Here is a 21775-nt window from a genome sequence, read left to right as displayed (position 1 = left end):
ACTGGTTGTGAACATAAGTGCAGCCCATCTCTGCCTGGTTCTGAGGTACATTGTGGGTTGTGTAACTGACCCTTGGAAAAGACTGATCCACAATAATCACTTTTAAGCGGGGACTGAGAAGAAGTATATTGTTAACCTGTTCACCTGTTACTACATTTATAGAAACATTTTGGGAAAACAATTTGGCACTTCTATTTAGTGCCATCCCATCCTATCTATTATTTACAACAGCTCCCAGGTTTGTGGCTAACTAATGAAAAGTAGTAGAGCAGCCCAAAGAGACTTCCCTGTTGATGGTCAAACATAAGGCAAGTGAATAGCATCTAATTGGATTTGCATACAAATGTATGGTATTCTGTTTCTAAATGAAACATTTAAAATAGTGAATGAAATCAGGTAATCAAATTCAAGGCCTGCGGACCGGATCTGGCCAATAGGGTGCTTAAATCGGTTTGCAATTTGAATGGTTCTCGCTGCCCCTGGGATGGGGACCTTCTCCAGATTTGCCCTGATTGGTACTGGTTCCTGGTCATGTTGATCTCTGCCTCGTCCACTATGAGGTACCATTTGTGTAGGTGATTTGGGACACCTCGGGCCAGGCAGGTAGTGTAGACATCATTGTTCAGCCCATCTTTAAACCAACTCACCAGGATGTCCTCTGGCCAATCTAAGTGGCAAGCAAGATCACAAAATTCCTCATTCTGCCATGTGTGGCGCCCTTGCTTTACAACCCTGATGTGATTGTGGGCTTTGCGGTCAGCAAGGGGGTCTTCAAAGCGATGCCACAGGGCGGCCATGAATCGGTCGAACTTCCGCAGCTCAGGAGGATTGGCATTACACAGAATCTCCATGTTCTGACGACCAGCTGGCCCCGCTGCAGGGAGGCTTGCTATGCCCAAAACGTGTGGGGTGTGTGGCAGGCCCCCCATTCCCCATTTTTGCTGCCAGGAGGCTCCAGGGAGGCTTGCTAGGCCCAAAATGGGGAGTGGGGTGTGGCACGGCCCTCCCTGCACCCTGTTTTGGGCCTAAGAGGCCTCCCTGCAGCCTCCTGGGAGCATCCAGCCATATAGTGTTCATGGATTCAATGTTTAGCCAAAAGAACATTTGGAACTAATAAAGTATTGATTACTTCCTTGACAATGTTCTAGGTAAACAAAACTATGCAATCCCCTAAAACTGTTGAAGCCAATCTTCTTTCTTTATTCCATATCCTCCTCTTCAAAGCAAATAAGTTGCTCTGCTTTTTCATGCCAGGCTTAGTGTGGTAAGTTCAGAATGGATTTTGTAGACAACAGCTTAGCTTTAGGTCTCAGTGATTTGCTCAGTTTCAGAGCATACATTACACAATTTCCAAAGCATAATTCAGACTATTCCGAGTTCAGCAGTTAGCCTAGCTTCTGCTACATGGTTACACTCATCTATTGCTGTTATAGCCTTTATGGAGTCCAATGGCCTTTTAAATTTGCCAAGCAAAAAACACAGTAAATATTTCTCACAAATATTTTCCCTCTTCCACTTTGTGGTTTGATATTTAACATAAAAACTTATGTGCTGTACTACTATTCAGGCAGTTGGCCAGCTTGTGTTTTTTAATTGTTGGAAGGCAACTCTTTAATTTGAAGATAGTGGTAAAATCTTGGTAATAAAATGGCAAGTAGAAAGGCTCACTTCCACATAAGAAGGAAGGGGTTAGAATTTAGAAAGAATGAGAAGGTTAACCTTTGCTTTGTTTCCAATCCTTGTTTCATGATTTGGTCTTCATAAAATGTAGCTTTGGAATTGAAGCCATATGTGTTTAAAAAAAATTCTTTCTGTTTAAGTACAACGATGCAAAAAGTTTCAAGATTAATGCAAGATGTTTAATAAAATAGAATAGAACAGAACAAACAGAACAGAACAAAACAGAATAGAATAGAATTGAACTGAATAGAATAGAATAGAATTCTTTATTGGCCACGTGTGATTGGATACACAAGAAATTTGTCTTGGTGCAAATGCTCTCAGTATACATAAAAGAAAAGATACATTCATCAAGAGTCAAGAATCATAAGGTACAACACTTAATGATAGAGTACAATTAAGCAATCAAATCATACTAGGAAACAGTCAATATAAATGTAAGGATACAAGCAACAAAGTTACAATTATACAGTCACAAGTGGGAGGGGATGGGCGGTAAGGAGTGTTGAGGAGTAGTGCAGACTTTGTAAATAGTTGAACTAGTGTTGAGGGAATTATTTAGCAGTGTGATGGCTTTCGGGGAAAAATTGTTCTTGTGTCTAGTTGTTCTGTTGTGCAATGCTCTATAGTGTCGTTTTGAGGGAAGGAGTTGAAACAGTTTATGTCCAGGATGTGAGGGGTCTGTAAATATTTTCACAGCCCTCTTTTTCACTCGTGCAGTATACAGGTCCTCGGTTGAAGGCAGGTTGGTAGTAATTGTTTTTTCTGCAGTCCTAATTATCCTCTGAAATCTGTATCTGTCCTGTTGGATTGCAGAACCAAACCAGACAGTTATAGAAGTGCAGATGATAAACTCAATAATTCCTCTGTAGAACTATATCAGCAGCTCCTTTCTGAGTTGGCGCAGAAAGAACATTCTTTGTTGTGCTTTTTTGATGACGTTTTTGATGTTAGGTGTCCATTTTAGGTCATGTGATATAATAGAACCTAGAAATTTGAAGGTCTCTATAGTTGATATGGTGTTGTCTAGTATTGTAAGAGGTGGTAGTATGGGAGGGTTTCTTCTAAAGTCTACCACCATTTCTATGGTTTTGAGTATGTTCAGTTCCAGATTGTTCCAATTACACCGTTAGGCAAGTTGTACAACCTCCTGTCTGTATGCAGATTCGTCATCTCGAATGAGACCAATCACTGTTGTGTCATCTGCAAACTTCAGTATTTTAATAGATGGATCATTTGAGATGCAGTCATTGGTATATAGGGAGAAGAGAAGTTGAGAAAGCACACAGCCTTGGGGGGGGGCTGTGCTAATTGTACAGGTATCAGATGTGATTCTGCCTAGCTTCACCTGCTGCTTCCTGTCTGTTAGGAAGCTTATGATCCACTTACAAGTGTGTTCAGGTACTGCTAGCTGGTTTAGTTTAGTTAGAAGAATGTCTGGAATGATGGTATTGAATGCTGAACTGAAGTCTACAAAGAGGACATTGCGTAGGTATTTGGAGATTTGAGGTGTTGTAGGATGTAATGCAGAGCCATATTAACAGTACCATCTGTCAATAATGGCTTTAAATGTCTGGGTGTTGTACTAAGGTTTAAGTAGAAAGAAGTTCCAGCTCAAAATATACCATGAACATCATAGAGATGCATGGTAGCTCTTTCCCTTCCTTCCTTCCTTCCTTCCTTCCTTCCTTCCTTCCTTCCTTCCTTCCTTCCTTCCTTCCTTCCTTCCTCTTCAGAGAAAGAAAGAAAGAAAGAGGGTGGGATGGAAGAAAGAAAGGGAAGGAAGGGAGAAAGAAAGGGAGGGGTGAAAGAGGGAAGGGAAAGTGAATGAGAAATGAATGGATATATAGAGGGAGGGAGGGATGGAGGGAGAGAAAAAGGAGAGGCAGAAAGGACCACAAACCCTGGCACTAGACGCAGCTTCAGCGGATGCTTTGAAACAGACAGCAATCCAGGGCTGAAAGGGACCTCAGAGGTCATGTAGCCCAACCCTCTGCTCCAAGAGCAGAGTCACGCCTACCCAGTCACATGATCACCAAGACACACCCACAGAACCGGTTGTTAAAAAAATTGAATCCCACTCTTGCCCAATTTGCTTCTCCGGGTTGACCACCTTTGCAGAGTCTGCTTTATGTAAGGTCCTGCCTTTCCTCCTTACTCAAGAAAGTAAAGACTCTTGAAACTTTGACATTTCAAAAGGAACCTTTTATTGAGCAGGAGTGATAGCAAGACAAAGGAAAAGCAGAGTCTGAGCTCCCTCGGGCAATACAGTTAGAATCATAGGAATTAGAGACCCCTCCCTTCAGGTGTTGAAATGTTATTGCAACAGCCATCTTGAGATCCTGATAAGCAAGCGTTCTCAGGGCCATCTTCTGCTGTCTTTCAGAATGAAACAATCCACATGGCCTCCCGCTCCCTTCACATTCCTCAAAAGGTGAGAAAATCTCAGGGCACCTAGGAGCCAGAATAAAGGTTATAAAATGAAAAGTTACAAGCATGGAAAATAATACAAGCAATAAACTAAATAATATATCTAAATACTACATCCCCCCATCCACCCAGCTGAATGGCAGTATCAGGAACAGGGATCTGACCTATGCCCTAATATAAATGTTTTCAGTGCCCAATTACTGGGGCTATCCTGAGTAATCGTCCACCCAGGGCACTGCTCCCCTCCTTCACATGCCCATTTCCATTGTTGCAGAGCACTAATATACTTGTGGTAATTAGAATATTACTTCTCATTATCTGAGCATGGTATTGTGGAGGAAATATCTACCTGAAAGGATACATTAAGCGAAGAAAACACCCTTGCTTGTAATATATGATTTTTCACAGTAAAAAAAAAAAAAAAATTTTTTTTTTTTATTTTTTTTATAATTGTTTGGATTTTTTTTTTGTGGTTTTTTTTGTTTTTTTTTTTTTGTTTTTTTTTTTTTTTTTTGTTTTTTTTGTTTTTTGTGGGCGGCCAAAACTTTCATCCAGACAAGACTGTGCAGGAGGAAGCTGAGAAAGTGAAAGTTTTTTGGCTGAACCGGGATAACAAGTACCATCTAAATACCCTGGAAACTCAACTTTTTAAAAGATACATTGTTCCCTAAGAAGATTGTAAAAAGCAGCGGAAGAAAGTTAAAAGGGAAAGGTTGTTTTTTTCTCACTCTCCTTCCCTACGGAAATAGCAGAAGGAAATCGGAAAAACCCGTCTTGGCAACAGAAGGTAATCAAATTTGAAAAATAAAACCAAGGGGATATTAAAGATTTCTGAACATTGGAATTAAAAAATGTAAAAACTCTTTTTTTGCTATCAGTGGGAAGGGAGAGATAAAGAACTTATACTAAGACCTTGCTGGGGGAGACTGCTTGGAGCTTACAAGACCAGAGACAAACTGTAATAAGACTTCTAAAAAATACGTTTTGGAACTTTGCAATTGATTCTACCCCAAGAAGAGAAAGTATAAAAAGAAGAAAGTGCTGAATGAAACAGTTTGTGTTGATTTGGATTGCTTGGTGACTTTGGGACCTTTGGAAACTGTTTTTTGAAAGACTAAAAACTTTTGGATTGTTTAAAAAAATTTTTCACAATGTCATTATCTGTTGAAGAATTGAAAATGGAATTTCAAAAGTTAAGAGAAGAGGAACAAGAAGGGAAGGGCTCTTCTGGATCTGTTTTTCACTTTTTGGAAATGGTGATTTCTACCTACCAGGAATTACAACAACAAGAAAGCTGGGATGAAGAAGAAGAAGCCATCTTTAATGAACAAATAACTTTAGTTGAGGAAGAAAAGGGAAAGAAGGGAAAGAGAATGGAGAATCCAAGACTTAAAAACAACAACCAAAAAAAGGAAAAATAAGGTGAAAAATTGATACAATGTCAGAAAGCAACAGAAAAGAGGAATACAACAGAGGGGAGATTAAGAGGGTGGAGATTAAGAGATGGGGGGGGTAAAAAGGCTAGATTGGACAAGAAAGGAAGGGAAAAAGGGAAGAGAAGTTACAAAGGCTTGAAACAAGATGTAAAAAAACAGATCTTTTTCAGAGACAAAGGGTAAAATACAATTTTAAAAGAGATTCTGCAAAAGCACACAAGATTGTATTGTAGTATTGCATTTGAAATAGAGTTAGAAAATTGGAATATTATATGATCTAATAAAATATTAAAGGGAATATGTAAAATGTTTAAGATTTAATGATAGAGTTTAATTTGCTTTGGATTATTGTTTCCACTATATTATAAACGTATTATTTTTTTTATTTTAAAATGTATGTAGAATGTACTAAGCAGAATCAGAATGGAAATTATATATTATCTTAAGTATTAAACTTAGGGGAAAGATAGACCCCAGGAAGAGAAAGTTTAAAAAGAAGAAAGGGCTAAATGAAATAGCTTGTGTTTATAGAAGAGAGTGGAGACCAAGAGGGTGGAGATTAAGAGATGGGGGGCTAAAAAGACTAGGATTACAAAAGAGATTCTGCAAAAGTACATAAGATTGTATTCTTGTATCTTTATTTGAAACAATGTTAGAAAACTGGATCTTTATATGGTTTAACAAAATACCAAAAATGCATAAATGATAAAGTTTAATATACTATGGATTATTGTTTTAATTATATTATATATTTTTTTCTATCTTAAAATGTAGTAGGTAGTTTTAGAATGTGCTAAGCAGAATCAGAATGAGAATTATATATTATTTTAAGTGTTAAATTTAGGGGAAAGATATAAAGGCGTCATACTTCAAATAGTGATTACAGGAGAAATATTGTGTTAATAAGAAAAGAAAAATAGATGATTAAAGAATGGACAAAAGATATCAGTATAATGATCTAAATTGAGATGAAATAATATAAAATAGAATTAAGAGAGTGAAAAGAGGGGAGAAGCCACATAGAAAATATATAATGGTAAATAAGATATGAAGTGGTATATAAAGTGAGCATGAACTTGATTTATGTCTGTACTAAAAGATGTAACCCGGGACTAGGCCACTTTCCAAAAAGAAGTTTTGTGTTTTGTTTGTGCATGTTTGTTTGAAAATTAATAAGATTCTTTTAAAAAAAAACCTGCTGAGTTTGAACGCTTCTCCCAATGGAAACCTCTCATTCTGGGCGTGACTGTAATTGTTTGCACAGTCGTCCAACTCCTTTGTCAGCGAAAAGGCTTCCAGTCATGCTTCCCAGACCTCTATACTCTAGCAGAGAGACGAATTTTGAGAAATGCACAACAGGATGCATATCCATTGGAATACAGATGCCTGTCAGCAGGGAAGCCCATACCACAATCAAGTCCACTTCTGAGATTAAACCCGTATATTGACAACCAAGAAGTAGTAGGGTAGGTAGATGTCTATGCAAAGCTGACATGACCTCATACAGCAAGCACCCCATCATCCTTCCTGCTAGCCAACACGTAATGAAACTGGTAGTACAACACTACCATGAGTGCAGTCCACCATCAAGGCCGCCACTTTACAGAAAGTGCCATCAGAACGAATGGATTCTGGATCATTGGCACCAAACGATGCATCACGACTGTTCTTAATTCCTGTTTACATTGTCGCAAAAAACGGGGCGCAACCCTACAACAGATGATGGCAGACCTACCACCTGAATGCCTGAGTCCAGAGCCACCATTTACCAATGTAGGCCTAGATGTATTTGGCCCTTGGTCAGTGTCTGCCTGATGGACCAGGGGCGGTCAAGCTAACAGCAAACGTTGGGCAGTACTTTTCACATGTCTCAGCACCCGAGCTGTCCATATCAAAGTCATCGAATCTATGGACACCTCTTGCTTCATCAATGCCCTAATAAGGTTTCAAGCTTGCAGAGGCCCAGTCAAGGTATTCAGATCTGACCGTGGAACGAACTTTGTAGGTGCTTGTAAAGAACTACAGATAGAAGAAGGCATTCACCCTAACTCGCCAATTGATGCCTACCTTAAAGCCAACAAGTGCAGATGGATATTTAACCCTCCCCATGCATTCCATATGGGAGGAACATGGGAACACATGATCGGAATAGCTCACAGGATCCTGGATTCCATGTTGATGAAGGCACCTACGCTGACACATGACACCCTATCCACCCTGATAGCAGGAGTAGCAGCCACCATGAACGGTCGACCTTTAGTTCTGGTTTCCTCAGATCCTGAGAATCCGACTATCCTCACTCCAGCCACCTTGCTAACTCAGAAGACCGGTGACTGGCCCACACCATTAGGGAATTTTCAATCTAAGGACTTGTACAAACAACAATGGAGACAAGTTCAACAGCTTGCCAACACCTTTTGGAACTGTTAGAAGCAAGAGTACTTGTCTACCCTACAAGATCATCATAAATGGCAGTCCAAAGAACTGAACCGCGAAGGAGATCTTGTCTTGCTAAAAGACAAGGGCGCGCATCAGAACTTATGCCCTATGGGACTTGTGCATCAAATCCTGCCCATCTCTGATGGCCTAGTCCACCAAGTCGAGGTCCTGATAGTGAGGTTGACAGATCCCTCCGGCGACCAGCAGACTTTCACCAAAAAGCTCTACACCAAACCGGTCACCAACCTAGTGTTGCTGAAGAGAAAGCTGAACTTGAAGATTGAACCTCAAGCTTTGCATGCTTTGTTTTGTTTGATGCTTCATTAATGTTTACTGTTTATCTTAGTTATATAGTTAACTGCTATTCAGTTAGTATTACTCTTTACGGTTTATCTTAGTTATACTGTTACTTGCTCTTTAGTTAATAGTGGAATTTATAATTCCAGGCGGGGAGTGTGCTGTCCAGCCAGGTATAGTTAGTTAGGAATTGGGAGCTGTCCCCTTAAGGGAATGCATCATGGTTACTGTAGTTAATGTATCCTGGGAAATGTAGTTCATGTCATGTGGCCACATCTGTAATCTTGACTGGTCACTGAATTGACCCTTGGTGGGTTGGGGGAGGTTTCTTCACTCTTGCCTGAACCCAGCCTTGTGCTAGCATCCCTACCCCTGCTTCTACTACTACGGGATAGAAAGATTACTATCATTTTACACTATGATTTCAACTATGCAAAGAATTGGACATTAGATGCATCTCTACATAACTGTGAATTACCTTGAGGATACCTAATATAATCCAATAAAAGAAACTTGGTATGGAAGAATTTGTAGAGTTATCTATCTGTCTTTATATTCAGCAAGTGAATCAAAGGACAGAATAGTAAAATGATAGTTATATCTTCGAATTCCCAAGAAAAGTAAAGAATATTGTTGTGTCTGAATTCCTGAAACACAAAAGTAAAAAGACAGTTAATTTGGACTCTTAAAAGTAAAGAATTATTGCTGTATTGGATTCTCTGTGAAGATTAAAAGCAATTTGAATTCTTGTGATAAAGCAAAGGAAGCCTGTTTGGATTGCATGAGGGGCCAGGTATTCCCTATCTATCCCTGTCTCCCTCCAGTTACTACCTATAAACTCTTTTTCAAATGCAGATGAAAAGAGTCAAAGTAATCTCTTCTTGTGGTCTAAAAAAACCACAAGAAACTGAAGCTACACTTCTCAGCGGTTGAAGAGGGTTTGCCTTTTTTTTCCTCTCTTCTTCCCTTTTTGATCTTACAACAGGAAGTGAGCAATAAAAACACCTTGCATTCCTCGTCATCATAGAAAGGACGGGCCCTAAGGGGGGGGGCCCCGCCCGAATGGGCGGCGTTAACGTTCGAAACGAGGAAGGGAGGAACAAAGAAACAGAAAGCAGAAGACCGAAAAAGGTGGAGTAAAAAAAAGGGGTCGGTGGGGATGCTCATTAAATAAAGGAGGGAGGCCCTCTTTATCCTTTTTAGAAATATTATAACAATAGAAGAATAAAGATAGGAAAAAAAAAAGGAAAAAAAGGGGGGGATAAAGGGACGAGGAAAGGAAAAAAAAAGAAAAGGAAAAAAAAAAAAAAGTGGGAAAGGAAAAATCTAACAAAAAAAAAAAAAAGAAAGGAATGGAGGAAAAGACGGAAAATACAAAATTAGACTTGGGAAAAAAGTGGGAAAAAAAAAATGGAAAGGGGGGGGAGGGATGTGGCGAAATGGCCGAAAAGATGAAGGCATAACCTGAGAGTGGGGAAAAAAGCCAAGGGGGTGAAGAGGGGACCAAGAGTTGAAATATATAGATTTGTTTAATAAATAGGAAAGATTAAAAACAGTACAGGAATTAAAATAGCAAAACATAGACATTGACTGGTGGCCCTATATACAGATACAGGCAAGGTACAGAAAGGATAAAGAAGAATATGGATTTTACATGGACCAACAACAATTAGATAAAATTATTCAAGGAACAGAGAAAAAGATGATATCTAAATTATATAATTTTTCTTTTGAGCTTCAAAATGGAAGAAGAGGTAGTCAAAGAAACAATGATAGCTTGGATGAAAAATGTGAGACACAATATAGAATTGGAATATTGGGAAAGAATGTGGGGGAAGAATTATAGATTAACGTTATCTACAGCATATAAAGAAAATATGTATAAAATGTTTTATAGATGGCATTTACACCATCCCCCCCGCCAGATTGGCAAAGATGTTTTCAACCCAAAACCCAGAATGTTGGAAATGTAAGAACAAACAGGGTACATACTTTCATATGTGGTGGACCTGCTCAGAAGCAAAAAAAAAGTACTGGAATAAGATCTGAAAATTATTTTTTATATTTTTATATTATATTTTATATATAACCACTGCTACTAGGATTACATATGCACAGCACTGAGGAAAATTCTAGACTGCGCAGAAATGGGCAGGCTGACTCTAGAGTTAAAGATAGAGAGGAATTGATGTATTATTCAGTCTGGGACGCCTGGCATAAATGGTTTGATAATAGAAAGAAAAGTAATACTGTAACTGATTAAAGAACATGAAGCTATATGTACTGAATGTAGAATTAATGGAAAATGTGTTATGTAACAAATGGTATAAATAAGGAGTAAGGAATAGAGAGTAGGAAAATTAATATGTAATAACCATAATGGAATAGAAATTAAGTATAAGAATTTGGTTAAGAAATGTTAATGATGTCTTCAACATTGTTGTAATTGTTTTTTATGTTTTTAAACTGTTGGAAAAACTGAATAAAGTTTATTTTTTAAAAAAAGAAAGAAAATGCCTTTTGTGGATTTAGTTTAAACACCTGCTAAAGTTGTAGACAATTTGGGAGGCAATTCATCACCTGAGCCAGTTCAATATTGGAGGGTGGACTTGGAGACCCCTAAGTCCCTTCCACCCCTACCATTCCATAGGAACAATCTGCATTTTAAATCAAATTCAAGTGTTGTAAATTACAATCCCCACTGGGTCTTTTTTCCCCCAACAAGTGACTGAAAGTCCCAACGATGCTTTTTCAGGAGGCAACTGGACTTTCTTGATTTTTCTTTGAAGATGTTTTGCTTCTCACCCAAGAAACTTCTTCAGCTCTGACAGGATAGTGGGGAATGGAAGGATTTATATTTCTTGCAGACAGCTGGTAAACTGCATGCTTTTAGACGAGGGATGGTAAAGCACTTGGAGGCTTATCTGTGTCCTCAGGATCACCTGAGTAGTGCTCCTGGTTCCTGTAGTCTGCCATTTTTTCTCTGGAAATCCATTCCTACTCCCACACCAGTTAAAGCAGGGGTCTCCAAACTAGGCAACTTTTAAGACTTGTGGACTTCAGCTCCCAGAATTCTGGGAGTTGAAGTCCACAAGTCTTAAAGTTGCCAAGTTTGGAGACCGCTGATTTAAAGGGTGTTCATCCCAAATTGTATAGCTAAAAGTTTTTTTTTTAAGTGGCTGAAAGAATCACTGTCGCTTTAAGGAACAACTGGAACAGATCCCAAATGGGGATCGGGTGTGAACGGTTTGCTTACGAAACGCATTAAACGGAATAGGGAGTATTTAAAGCAAACCATTGAGGGAGTCAAGCTGCAAAGGTTTTTCTTCTTAGTCCAGCGATGATGATGCTTCTCTTCCTCCAACAATGCATGAAAATCCTCATCCTGCCAATCTATGTGCTTGCCTATTTTGGCTTATGGGATCCTATTTGTAAAAAAACCTTCCCACGTTTCATGAAGTATGCCAGCAAACTCTACAATAAAAGAATGCAGAAGTTAAAGGAGGCGCTGTTCAAGAACATGCAGGACTTCGCCGACCCCTCGGGAAAGCTCCACCTGCTAGAGATTGGTGTGGGCTCCGACACCAACTTTCAGTTTTATCCCCCCAACACTCGCGTGACTTGCGTGGACTACAATCCCAACTTCCAAAATGTCCTCGTGGAGAGCATGGCTCAGAACACGCACCTCCACTTTGATAATTTTGTAGTCGCCTCCGCCGAGAACTTGTCTTCTGTGCCGGACAACTCTGTGGATGTGGTGGTTTGCACGCTGGTGTTTTGCTCTGTGAACAGCCCCCGGGCTGCCTTGAAGGAGATTCTGCGAGTGCTCAAACCGGTAAGTCAGAAAGGTAGAGTTAAGTCTCCTTAAGTGTTTTTTTATATTACCAAAATACTTTATTTAGGGAATTATTCTTTTTTTTCCCAAACCCCACGAGAGCAACCTCAATGGTTCCGGTGCATGCCAGGTCTCACGTAGGCTGAAAGCAGACACCAGGAACAAGGCCATAAAACACGTCACAAGGGCAGTTAACTGAAATGCAGTTTGGTTTGCTAGTTTAAATTTACCATGGCATTGCAATTGGGAGATGCCATGCATCCACTAACATTCCTACGCATGTAACATAATGATTGGATGAAACTCACCCCTTTTGTGTGTTCCCAATAAAAAGAGTTCCCCCAACCCTGATCGGGGCAGCTCATCCAAGATAGAACCTGCGTTGGTGTCTTTCTTGATGCATTCGACCACCCAGTGGGCAGCCTTCCAAATGCGGAGCAAAGCCGCAATTGGTGACCCCGACGTGATCCATTAAAAGAAATGGGTGCGTTTTCAACTGCCTATCTCACCCGGCCGGACGAGCCAGTTGCAACTCAGGGAAGCCGTCTCGTGTCACGGATCCCTCCCCAGGAATCTTCAGCAAAGAAGACATCCTCCCTTCAGGTGAGTATGGGCGGAAAATTCTCCAAAGAGCAGATAGCGCATTTGCAGGAATTAGGAGAATTAACGAAGAGCTCAATTCGTATTCTTAGGAATCAGGGCAAAAAGCTCCCGGTTCCAACTAAAAAGGACCTTATCACCCTTTTGACTTACATTTACACACAATATCCGGCTTATCCGGAGAAAGGGTCCTTGAAAGTTTCCACATGGCAACGTTTGGGTGACTATTTTCATAGCAATCCCAGGGCTCCACCAAAAATTCTGACCACGTGGAGGATAGTCCTGGAATGTTTAAAAATCCATGGTTTAGCACTGACCAAAGCCCCCCCAGGTCCTCCTCCCTATACAGCTGAAACCAAAACAAAGGACGCTTTCCTGTTAGAAGCTTCCTCCCCCACAGCTTCTAAACCCATAAATCCTCCTAACTCAAATTCAGCGGAGGATCAAACGCCCATGGGAGCAATCGCACAAGCCATGGTGCAGGGACGCAGAGAAGGCTCTCTTACTCTAGAGGAGCTCTCTCTCTGTCCCGTTGATGCGTTCATAGAGGAGCTTCAGAAAGCCATTCATAGGCAAATCTCAAATGAAGAAGCTTCTGTTAAAACTGGCTGTTGAAAATGCTAATGAGGATTGCAAGAGGATTCTACAGCCTCTATCTGCCCGAGGGGGGGCTTCCCTCTCGGACTATATGTTTGAAAGTAAACAAGAAAGCAGCAAGGAAAAAAGAAATGGGAGGGTAGTGGGCTGGCCTTTCCAGAGAACACAGATTGATTTCACCGAAGTATTAACTCCATACGCATATCTGGGCTATAAAATGCTTTCTGCTACTGCCTATCCTTCACTTCCCTCTTTGTCTCTACCTTCTCAACCCACCTTGGTTCAACTTCAGCAATATCTGGGTACCATAAACTGGGCCCGACCTTTCCTGTCTTTAACCACTGATATTCTTTCTCCATTGTTTGAGGCCCTTACTTGGGGGAAAAAGCCTGCTGACATAATATCCTAGAGCTGAACTTGCTGCAACCATATTAGTCTTCCAGAATTTTAACGAACCCATCAACTTGATTTTAAACAGCCTATATGTTACTCAAATAGTCTCCACTATTCATGACTCTTACCTCTCTCCTGCAATTGATAAAAACCTCCTCTCTCTTTTTGTTACATTACAACACCTTGTTGCACAGCGTCAACATCCTTTCTTTGTAGCACACATTCGTAGCCACCAACCCTTCCCAGGAATCCTCCAGGAAGGCAATGATGTGGCTGATCAAGCGGCTGCAGGCATCATGACATCACACACATTGACTCCTTGGGAGAGTCATTCTTATTTCCATCAAAACACCAAAGCTCTCATGAAACATTTCAACCTCACTATGGCCGAAGCCTCAGCCATTAGACAGCAGTGCCCCACCTGTAGTCAACAAGCCCATTCCATTCCCTTAGGGGTAAATCCCCGCGGGTTGAAAGCCTGTGAAATATGGCAGATGGATGTTACTCAATTTCCCTCATTTGCCCCCTGGAAGTATCTGCATGTTACAATTGATACTTATTCAGGGTTCATAATGGCAACTCCGCAAAGAGGAGAAGCCTCCAAACATGTCATCAATCATTGCATTCGCACTTTTGCATCGTTGGGACGCCCAAATGAAATAAAAACAGATAATGGTCCTGCATACACTAGCACAGCTATGTCAGAATTTTGCGCTAAGTGGCAAATTACCCACAAATTTGGTATTCCTTATAACAGCCAGGGACAAGCCCTCGTAGAGAGAACTAACTTAACGCTAAAAACAGCATTAGAAAGACATTTGATCAAAGGGAAAAGAAACCCTAGCCTCCCGGCGATGCAAGACACTCTTAATCTCTGTCTTTATACACTCAACTTCCTCAACCTCTCTGGCACCCCTGCTATGACAGCAGCGGAGCGGCATTTTTCCTCCCCCCCTCCCCTGATTCTCCCAAACCACAGGTATACTACCGCCAATTGCCAGACCCTACTTGGAAGGGTCCTGCTGCTCTCCTCACCTGGGGTCGTGGCTACGCAGCCATCCAGCTTCCAGATCGTGTCCTGTGGGTTCCTGGACGGCACATCAGACCATACCACCCCAAGGTAGAAAAGTCACCACCTGCAGACATATCAACATGATTCATCCCGTTGCCTTGCCGACCCTCTTCCTCCTTCTTGCCGCACATGCCTCCAAGGTCTCCATTCCGTCTCAAGTGACATACTTCACGCCAGGTACTCCCCTCCTGCTGACCTGCACCGCATCTGGGGACATCTTTCCCCCCTACCTCAGATGGTCAACGCTCCCTAAGCCGTGGCCCCACATCTCCAGCAATGCTTCCTTCCAGATCAACACTTTTGAACATCCCCCTCGAACTACACTCCTCATACTTCGTCCCACTGCCACCACCTATTATTGCTCCGGTCGATGCCTCTATGATTCCATAAGCAACATTTATGAATCCTGGACAGTCCTTAGACCCCGTTCACCTCGTCATTATCACAGACAATTCGCAAGTCAGCCTGACATTTATGCTCAGGCCACCCCTTTCTACATCGGATTAAGAGATCGCAGAACTCTGCCAGCGCATCAGATGGTTGCACCCCCTGCCTGACCAAAACCACGCGGGCAGGCTCCACTCAACTAACTCTCATCTACCATACCCAACAACCGCAGAAGTGCCTTCCTACGGGAAAAACCTGCCAAAACAATGGGACCATGTACCATCTATGCAAAAGGAACTCAAAAACCATTTGCTACGATCCCAAGACAGCTGTACGTCTCAATGTCACCTTATGGGCGGGACTTCCAAGAACCTCTGGCAGATCCGATCCTGAGGGGGAAGGAAAACTTTATTACCTAAACCACACTACCGTGCTCAAGGACGGTACTAACCCAATTGTTTTAATCTTTGATGTTTGTGTTGCTTGTTCTAAACCAGGGGGACATTCATGCGGGTCGGATGACTGGAAATCAACGTACGCCCACAATCATAAATACTTGTGTCATACGCCCATTAACTGGGCCATGGGGAACCCCAACCACTGGACCCCTTGTGGAGGTTCCGTTGAGTGCTCGGGTTGGTCTTGTGTCTGTGATTATACCGGGGGAGGGTACTCAGGTTGCAATCATCTGTCACATTTCAAACGAATATCAGGGTCTACCACAGACAATAAGGTAGAAATCACTATCTCCAGGCAACACCCTGCCTTGGAAACTTATGGTATAGGGATTGATGGCACAGGAATAGACCCAAATACTTACATTACCATAAAAACTGAAATAATTTATGAAGGCAAGGAAACATCATTAGGCTGGTCAGTATATAATAATTTAAGGAAATTAGAAAAAGCCCCTGATACCAGCATTATTGCAAAAAACTTGTTCATGGATATGGCAGAAAAAATTGCAAAACAACTTGTAGTAACCAATTGTTTTGTCTGTGGGGGAACCACCACAGGAGAACAATGGCCATGGCAAGCCTTAGAAGCCTCGCCATCTCTGTTTAATAACATGTCTTCTGTAGGAAACATAACAGCTAGAATAGCTTCCGATCCACTTATCTGGACAATTACCACTAACTTAATTGGTAGAAACTGTTTTTCCCGAAATGGGTCCACTCCAGTAGGACACCTCCTTTGCTTAGGTACATGGGATAACTCCTACCAGACTTGGACAGCACCTGACAATGCTACCACCACACCTGCCAAATTCAACACCTCCCTCCTACCTTATCTCTATGACACAACATCCTCCCAAATTTGGACAGCTCCAAATAACATGTATTGGATTTGTGGTAACCTAGCCTATCCGTCCCTTCCAGCAGATTGGCAAGGGTCATGTGTATTGGGGTGGATAAGACCTTCCTTTTTCCTCCTACCGATCTCCATTAAGCAAGAACTGGGCATCCCTGTGTATGATACATCATCCCGCAAGAAAAGAGACACCGATAATACCTTTGCAGGTTTCCCCTGTCAATCAGAATATGAAGGGGACACCTGGACCTCAGAAAGAATCGTCTGCACCTTCAGCATTGCTAGTTGGGCCCAAGATGGCTCCTGGGGGTACAGAACCCCCATATACATGATTAATAGAATTATGCGTTTACAAGCTGTTTTAGATTTAGCAGGTCAACGTATAGACAAGGCTCTAAACACTCTAGCGACTGCTACGGACAAATTACGCACAGCTGTCTACCAAAATCGTTTAGCTTTAGACTACATACTAGCCAAAGAAGGAGGGGTATGTGGTAGGTTCAATCTTACGAACTGTTGTCTTCAAATTGACAAAGTTGGCAAAGTAGTAGCACAATTAACAACTGAGATGCGACAATTAACCTACAATCCTAATCAAGTATGGCAAGGTATTGATTTTAAGAATATTTTTAGTTCTTGGTTCCCTAAACTACCAGGATTACAAGCCATAGTAGCTCTCATAGGTATGATTACTGCAGGATGCGTTATTCTTCCATGTGTGTTACCAATATTTGTTCGTACCATCTCCAATAGTCTGTCTTTATTAGCTGAAAAGCGTGCCATTGCACAGGTTAATGCCCTCTGGGAAAAAGAACCTCTGTACAAAGTCATACCCTCAGAAGACCCCGATGCGTGCGCTCGCACAAGTTTTTTGCATGGGTAGTGATGAAGATCCAGAAGAATTTCCTCCATATAAAACTAAAACAGAGGAGATGCTGTAATGGGCCAATTCCATTGTGTGCCAAGCCTCACGTGAGCAACCTCAATGGTTCCGGTGCATGCCAGGTCTCACGTAGGCTGAAAGCAGACACCAGGAACAAGGCCATAAAACACGTCACAAGGGCAGTTAACTGAAATGCAGTTTGGTTTGCTAGTTTAAATTTACCATGGCATTGCAATTGGGAGATGCCATGCATCCACTAACATTCCTACGCATGTAACATAATGATTGGATGAAACTCACCCCTTTTGTGTGTTCCCAATAAAAAGAGTTCCCCCAACCCTGATCGGGGCAGCTCATCCAAGATAGAACCTGCGTTGGTGTCTTTCTTGATGCATTCGACCACCCAGTGGGCAGCCTTCCAAATGCGGAGCAAAGCCGCACCAAATAATGGGCACTAGGCAGGGTGTGCAAGCACACTATAGCTTTAGATCCCAGCCTCTCTGCTGGTAGGGGCAGGTGCTATCAACAGCACAGGCTGTGCCCATTTGGTTATGTATGCTGTGGCACAATACTACTTGAGCGGTTTTTTTGGCTAGTCTCTGATCCTGCAGATAAATGTACAGCACGATATCTTAAGTAAATAGACTAAATACTGCCCTTCACCTTTAAATAAAAGTTTAAAATGCTGCCCTAAATCTGCCATTTCTCTTCAGAATTTGAAAACTGTTGATCTATTGCAGAGATCTCCAAACTTGGCAACTTTAAAACTTATGGACTTCAACTCCCAAAATTCTCCATCCAGCACTGCTAGTGATAAGAAGCACAAGCAGAGGCTGGTGATAGTATGCAGTCCAGTGGCTTTGAGGTGCTGTATGTATACTGATATATTATGCAGCATGAGAACTGAAGTATCCAGACCTTACATGTTTGCTGTACAGAGAAAATTAGCAGTCATTTCCATGGGTGGAATGGTTATTCTGTGCTGCAATCTGTAATCAAATTATAATCCAGCAAAGCCAGCATTATCTTTCAAATAGGAATTGTGGGGTTGTTCCTAGCACCTGGAATGTGACTAAAATTCCGATATTATTCTTAACAGAGTATTTATCCAACTAGCTAGTTTTTCTCCAAAAACACATTTTTATTGAGCTTTATTGTTGTGTTTATTGCACATCCTCAGTCTCATTTTAATATATCCTGCTGTGTGTTACTAAAATTCACATGGAAATTTATAACTAGCAGGACACCCATTGGTTTAAAAGTGTCCCTGTGGTGTTTTCAAGGTCATCTGAAGAAGATATAAAAGTCTCAAAGAACGAAGACGCTAGGGCAAACGGTCAAGAGTCTCCCAAATCTAAGCCAAGGATCTGAAAATCAAAAAGCATAGAAAAGTAGTGGTAAGATAGGATCAAGCATAGCAACAATCCTGGCAACATGAAGTTCAAGAATGAGTCACAAGGCTCACAATGTTCCAATGCCCTGGGTTGTTGTTGTTTTTTTTTTCCCAGGAAAAGATTCAGTGCCAGAAATCCCAACTTTTACATAAACCAAATCACAATTTGGGCATATTTCTATCTGAGAGTAATATTTCCTAAGCAAGCTGTAATTCTCAATATGCCACCCTTGAAATTTGGCACTTCTGCTCTCCTATTTTTGGGTCAGTCGGCTTTGTATGTGCAGAATTGTGTCCTGACCAGTGTGATCTGAAGTCTTTGGTGACATCAGGCTATTTAGAATCAAAAAAGGTCAGCTACTTCATTGCAAGATACTATAGACAGGGATTTATGGCCTTTGTACCATATGACGAGATTCAGTGGTATCCCATAACATCTTTCTCAGGTGAGATGGGTGAGAGAGGAGCTAGAAAGAGAATTCTCCATGTGATATGGTATCTAATGCTATACATAAAGTTAAGACACCATTTTCTATTACCTTTTATTTCCACAGAGAGGGAGCTGAATGAGTCTTCCCTGCCCAACTAATAGTAATATTTAGCAACTCAGGTTTGAGACCAACATCATTCAGTACTTTTTTGTTGCTACAAAATGGATCCCAATGCATTGCTGAAGTCTTGTTCCCAACATTTGTTATTTATACTTCCAATTGTCACTTTTGGGGAGCAAATGCAAAGTACATGTGAGCAGAATGGAAAGGGATGAGCTACTCCATAGTTTTGGATAATTTTTTTTCTTTCATTTATTAGCTCCAAATGAGTTTTTTCTTACAGTTTATTAAATTTACATGCTATCCATCTCATGGTTCAAGGTGCCTCTGGGCACCTTTAAGCTTTATTTAAAACTTTAACAATACAGCAATTCGTTTATTTATAGGACTTAATGCCGCCCACCTTGAAATTTAAAGTGACTCTGGCTGATTTTAAAATTTATTTAAAACTTTAATACAGAAATTTATAAAATGTATAAGCCTCCCATTTCAAAATTCAAGATGACTCTGGGCAGCTTTAAACAATTTAAACAAAACAAAACAAAAAACAGATTACCCATAACAATAAGGAAACTTCAATCCAAAAAGAGATCACTCTGGCGGAAAAACAAATCTGGTCACGTTGCCAATTTCAAAAGCCGATACAAAAATTTATGCCACCAGATAAAGACTGAATGCACCAATTATCACATTAAACAAGAGGAAAACCTTCTATGCACCAATTCCACCTGTGCTTTTTACAATTTTGTAAACAACAAACTAAAAGACTCAAGGTCCATCCCACCCCTGATAGGACCTAATGGTAAAGACTGCAACGACAACACCATTAAAGCCAACATCTTTAACACATTCTTCGGCTCAGTATTTGTAAACGGCAATGGATCATGCCCAGTATTTCCTAGTCGAACCACAGATAACTATAATGATCTAATACATATCGATTTTACAGAAGACAATGTTGAAAAAGCACTACGCGATCTAAAACCATCTCTATTGGACCGGATGGAATATGTGCCTACTTCTTAAAAAAGCTATCCACTGCCATAGCCAAACCTCTAAGCATAATCTTTGAAAAATCTTTCAGGACCAGCTCCTTGCCTAACCTATGGTCACAAGCCACGGTCATCCCCATCTTCAAAAAGGGAGACCCCAGCCTAGTTGAAAATTACAGACCAATCTCCTTATACTGCGTCACCTGTAAAGTCATGGAATCAATTATTAACCAATCCATCATCCTCCACTTAGAGACTAACAACCTACTTTCCAATAAACAATTTGGTTTCAGAAAAAAATTATCCTGTAATCTGCAACTCTTACACTGCAAAAACATATGGACGACACAACTCGATCAGGGCAAAGCAATAGACACAATCTACATAGACTTCTGTAAAGCCTTTGATTCAGTGGTACACGACAAACTACTCCTAAAAATAAAATCCTATGGTATCTCTGGACAACTGCATAACTGGATAGAAGCATTCCTGGCAAACAGACAAATGGTCAAAATTGGGAGTGTCCTATCAAATTCTGTACCTGTCAACAGTGGTGTCCCCCAAGGCAGTGTTCTAGGACCAACTCTCTTCATACTCTACATAAATGACCTCTGTGATCATATTAAGAGCAACTGCGTTCTTTTCGCTGATGATGTAAAGCTGTTCAATACCACAGACAATACTGCTACCCTTCAAAAAGATCTTGACTATGTATCAGAATGGTCAAACAAATGGCAACTTCAAATCTCAACAAATAAATGCTCTGTCTTACATATTGGCAAAAAAAATCAGAAAATAAAATACAAGCTGAATAGTCAAGATCTTGTTGATGATCCAAGCTCTGTAAAGGACCTTGGAATACTCACCTCTAGTGATCTAAGTGCTAGAGCCCACTGCAACTACATAGCCAAAAAGGCATTAAGAGTTGTTAACCTAATCCTAAGTAGCTTTTTCTCTGGTAATATCACACTACTAACTAGAGCATACAAAACATTTGCTAGACCAATATATTGAACTGGTTCTGCTGCTACTTAGTCACCATCCTTAAATAAAAAGACCAATTCTGCAATTCTCCTAGAACTTCTATCTATTGTAAATCATTAATGGCTAAATTACATTCCAGTTTCATTTTGTCTCTATACTTAATTATTGTGTCATGTCCCCAGGAAGTTTTGTAACAACAATCTTGATTTCAATGTGAATGTTTTATCTAATTTCAAAATGTTCTGCTTTATATTATTCTTTTTTGTATTATTTTAGTTTTTGCGGGGTGGTGCATTCTATTTCATTGAACATGTAGCAGCTGGCAGATCAACCTGGACGTACTTCTGGCAACAAGTCTGTAACCCTACTTGGGGATATCTGACAGATGGATGCTCCGTGTTAAGAGAGACCTGGAAAGAGTTGGAAAACACGGGGTTTTCTAAACTGAACTTGCAACACCTCATGGGCCCATTGATCCTAATTGTAGTTTGTCCC

The 21775-nt window shown here is 40.8% G+C and overlaps 1 protein-coding gene across 1 annotated transcript in view; it reads left to right on the top strand.

Moving 5' to 3' along the window:
* The first annotated feature begins 11599 nt into the window (after positions 1 to 11599).
* TMT1A (thiol methyltransferase 1A) overlaps positions 11600 to 21775 on the top strand; it is a 10471-nt gene continuing 295 nt past the window's right edge. Inside the window, exons 1-2 of the mRNA XM_087954194.1 lie at positions 11600 to 12117; positions 21557 to 21770. Coding sequence (XP_087810320.1) covers positions 11623 to 12117; positions 21557 to 21770 — 709 coding nt within the window. The 5' untranslated portion in view covers positions 11600 to 11622. The remainder of the gene's footprint in view (positions 12118 to 21556; positions 21771 to 21775) is intronic.

This window comes from Notechis scutatus, chromosome 2, assembly GCF_049901735.1.
Source record: "Notechis scutatus isolate UNSWTSFEM ecotype Mainland chromosome 2, rNotScu1.2, whole genome shotgun sequence".
Classification (NCBI taxonomy): Eukaryota; Metazoa; Chordata; class Lepidosauria; order Squamata; family Elapidae; genus Notechis; species Notechis scutatus.
This window is presented reverse-complemented; position numbering and strand designations above follow the sequence as displayed.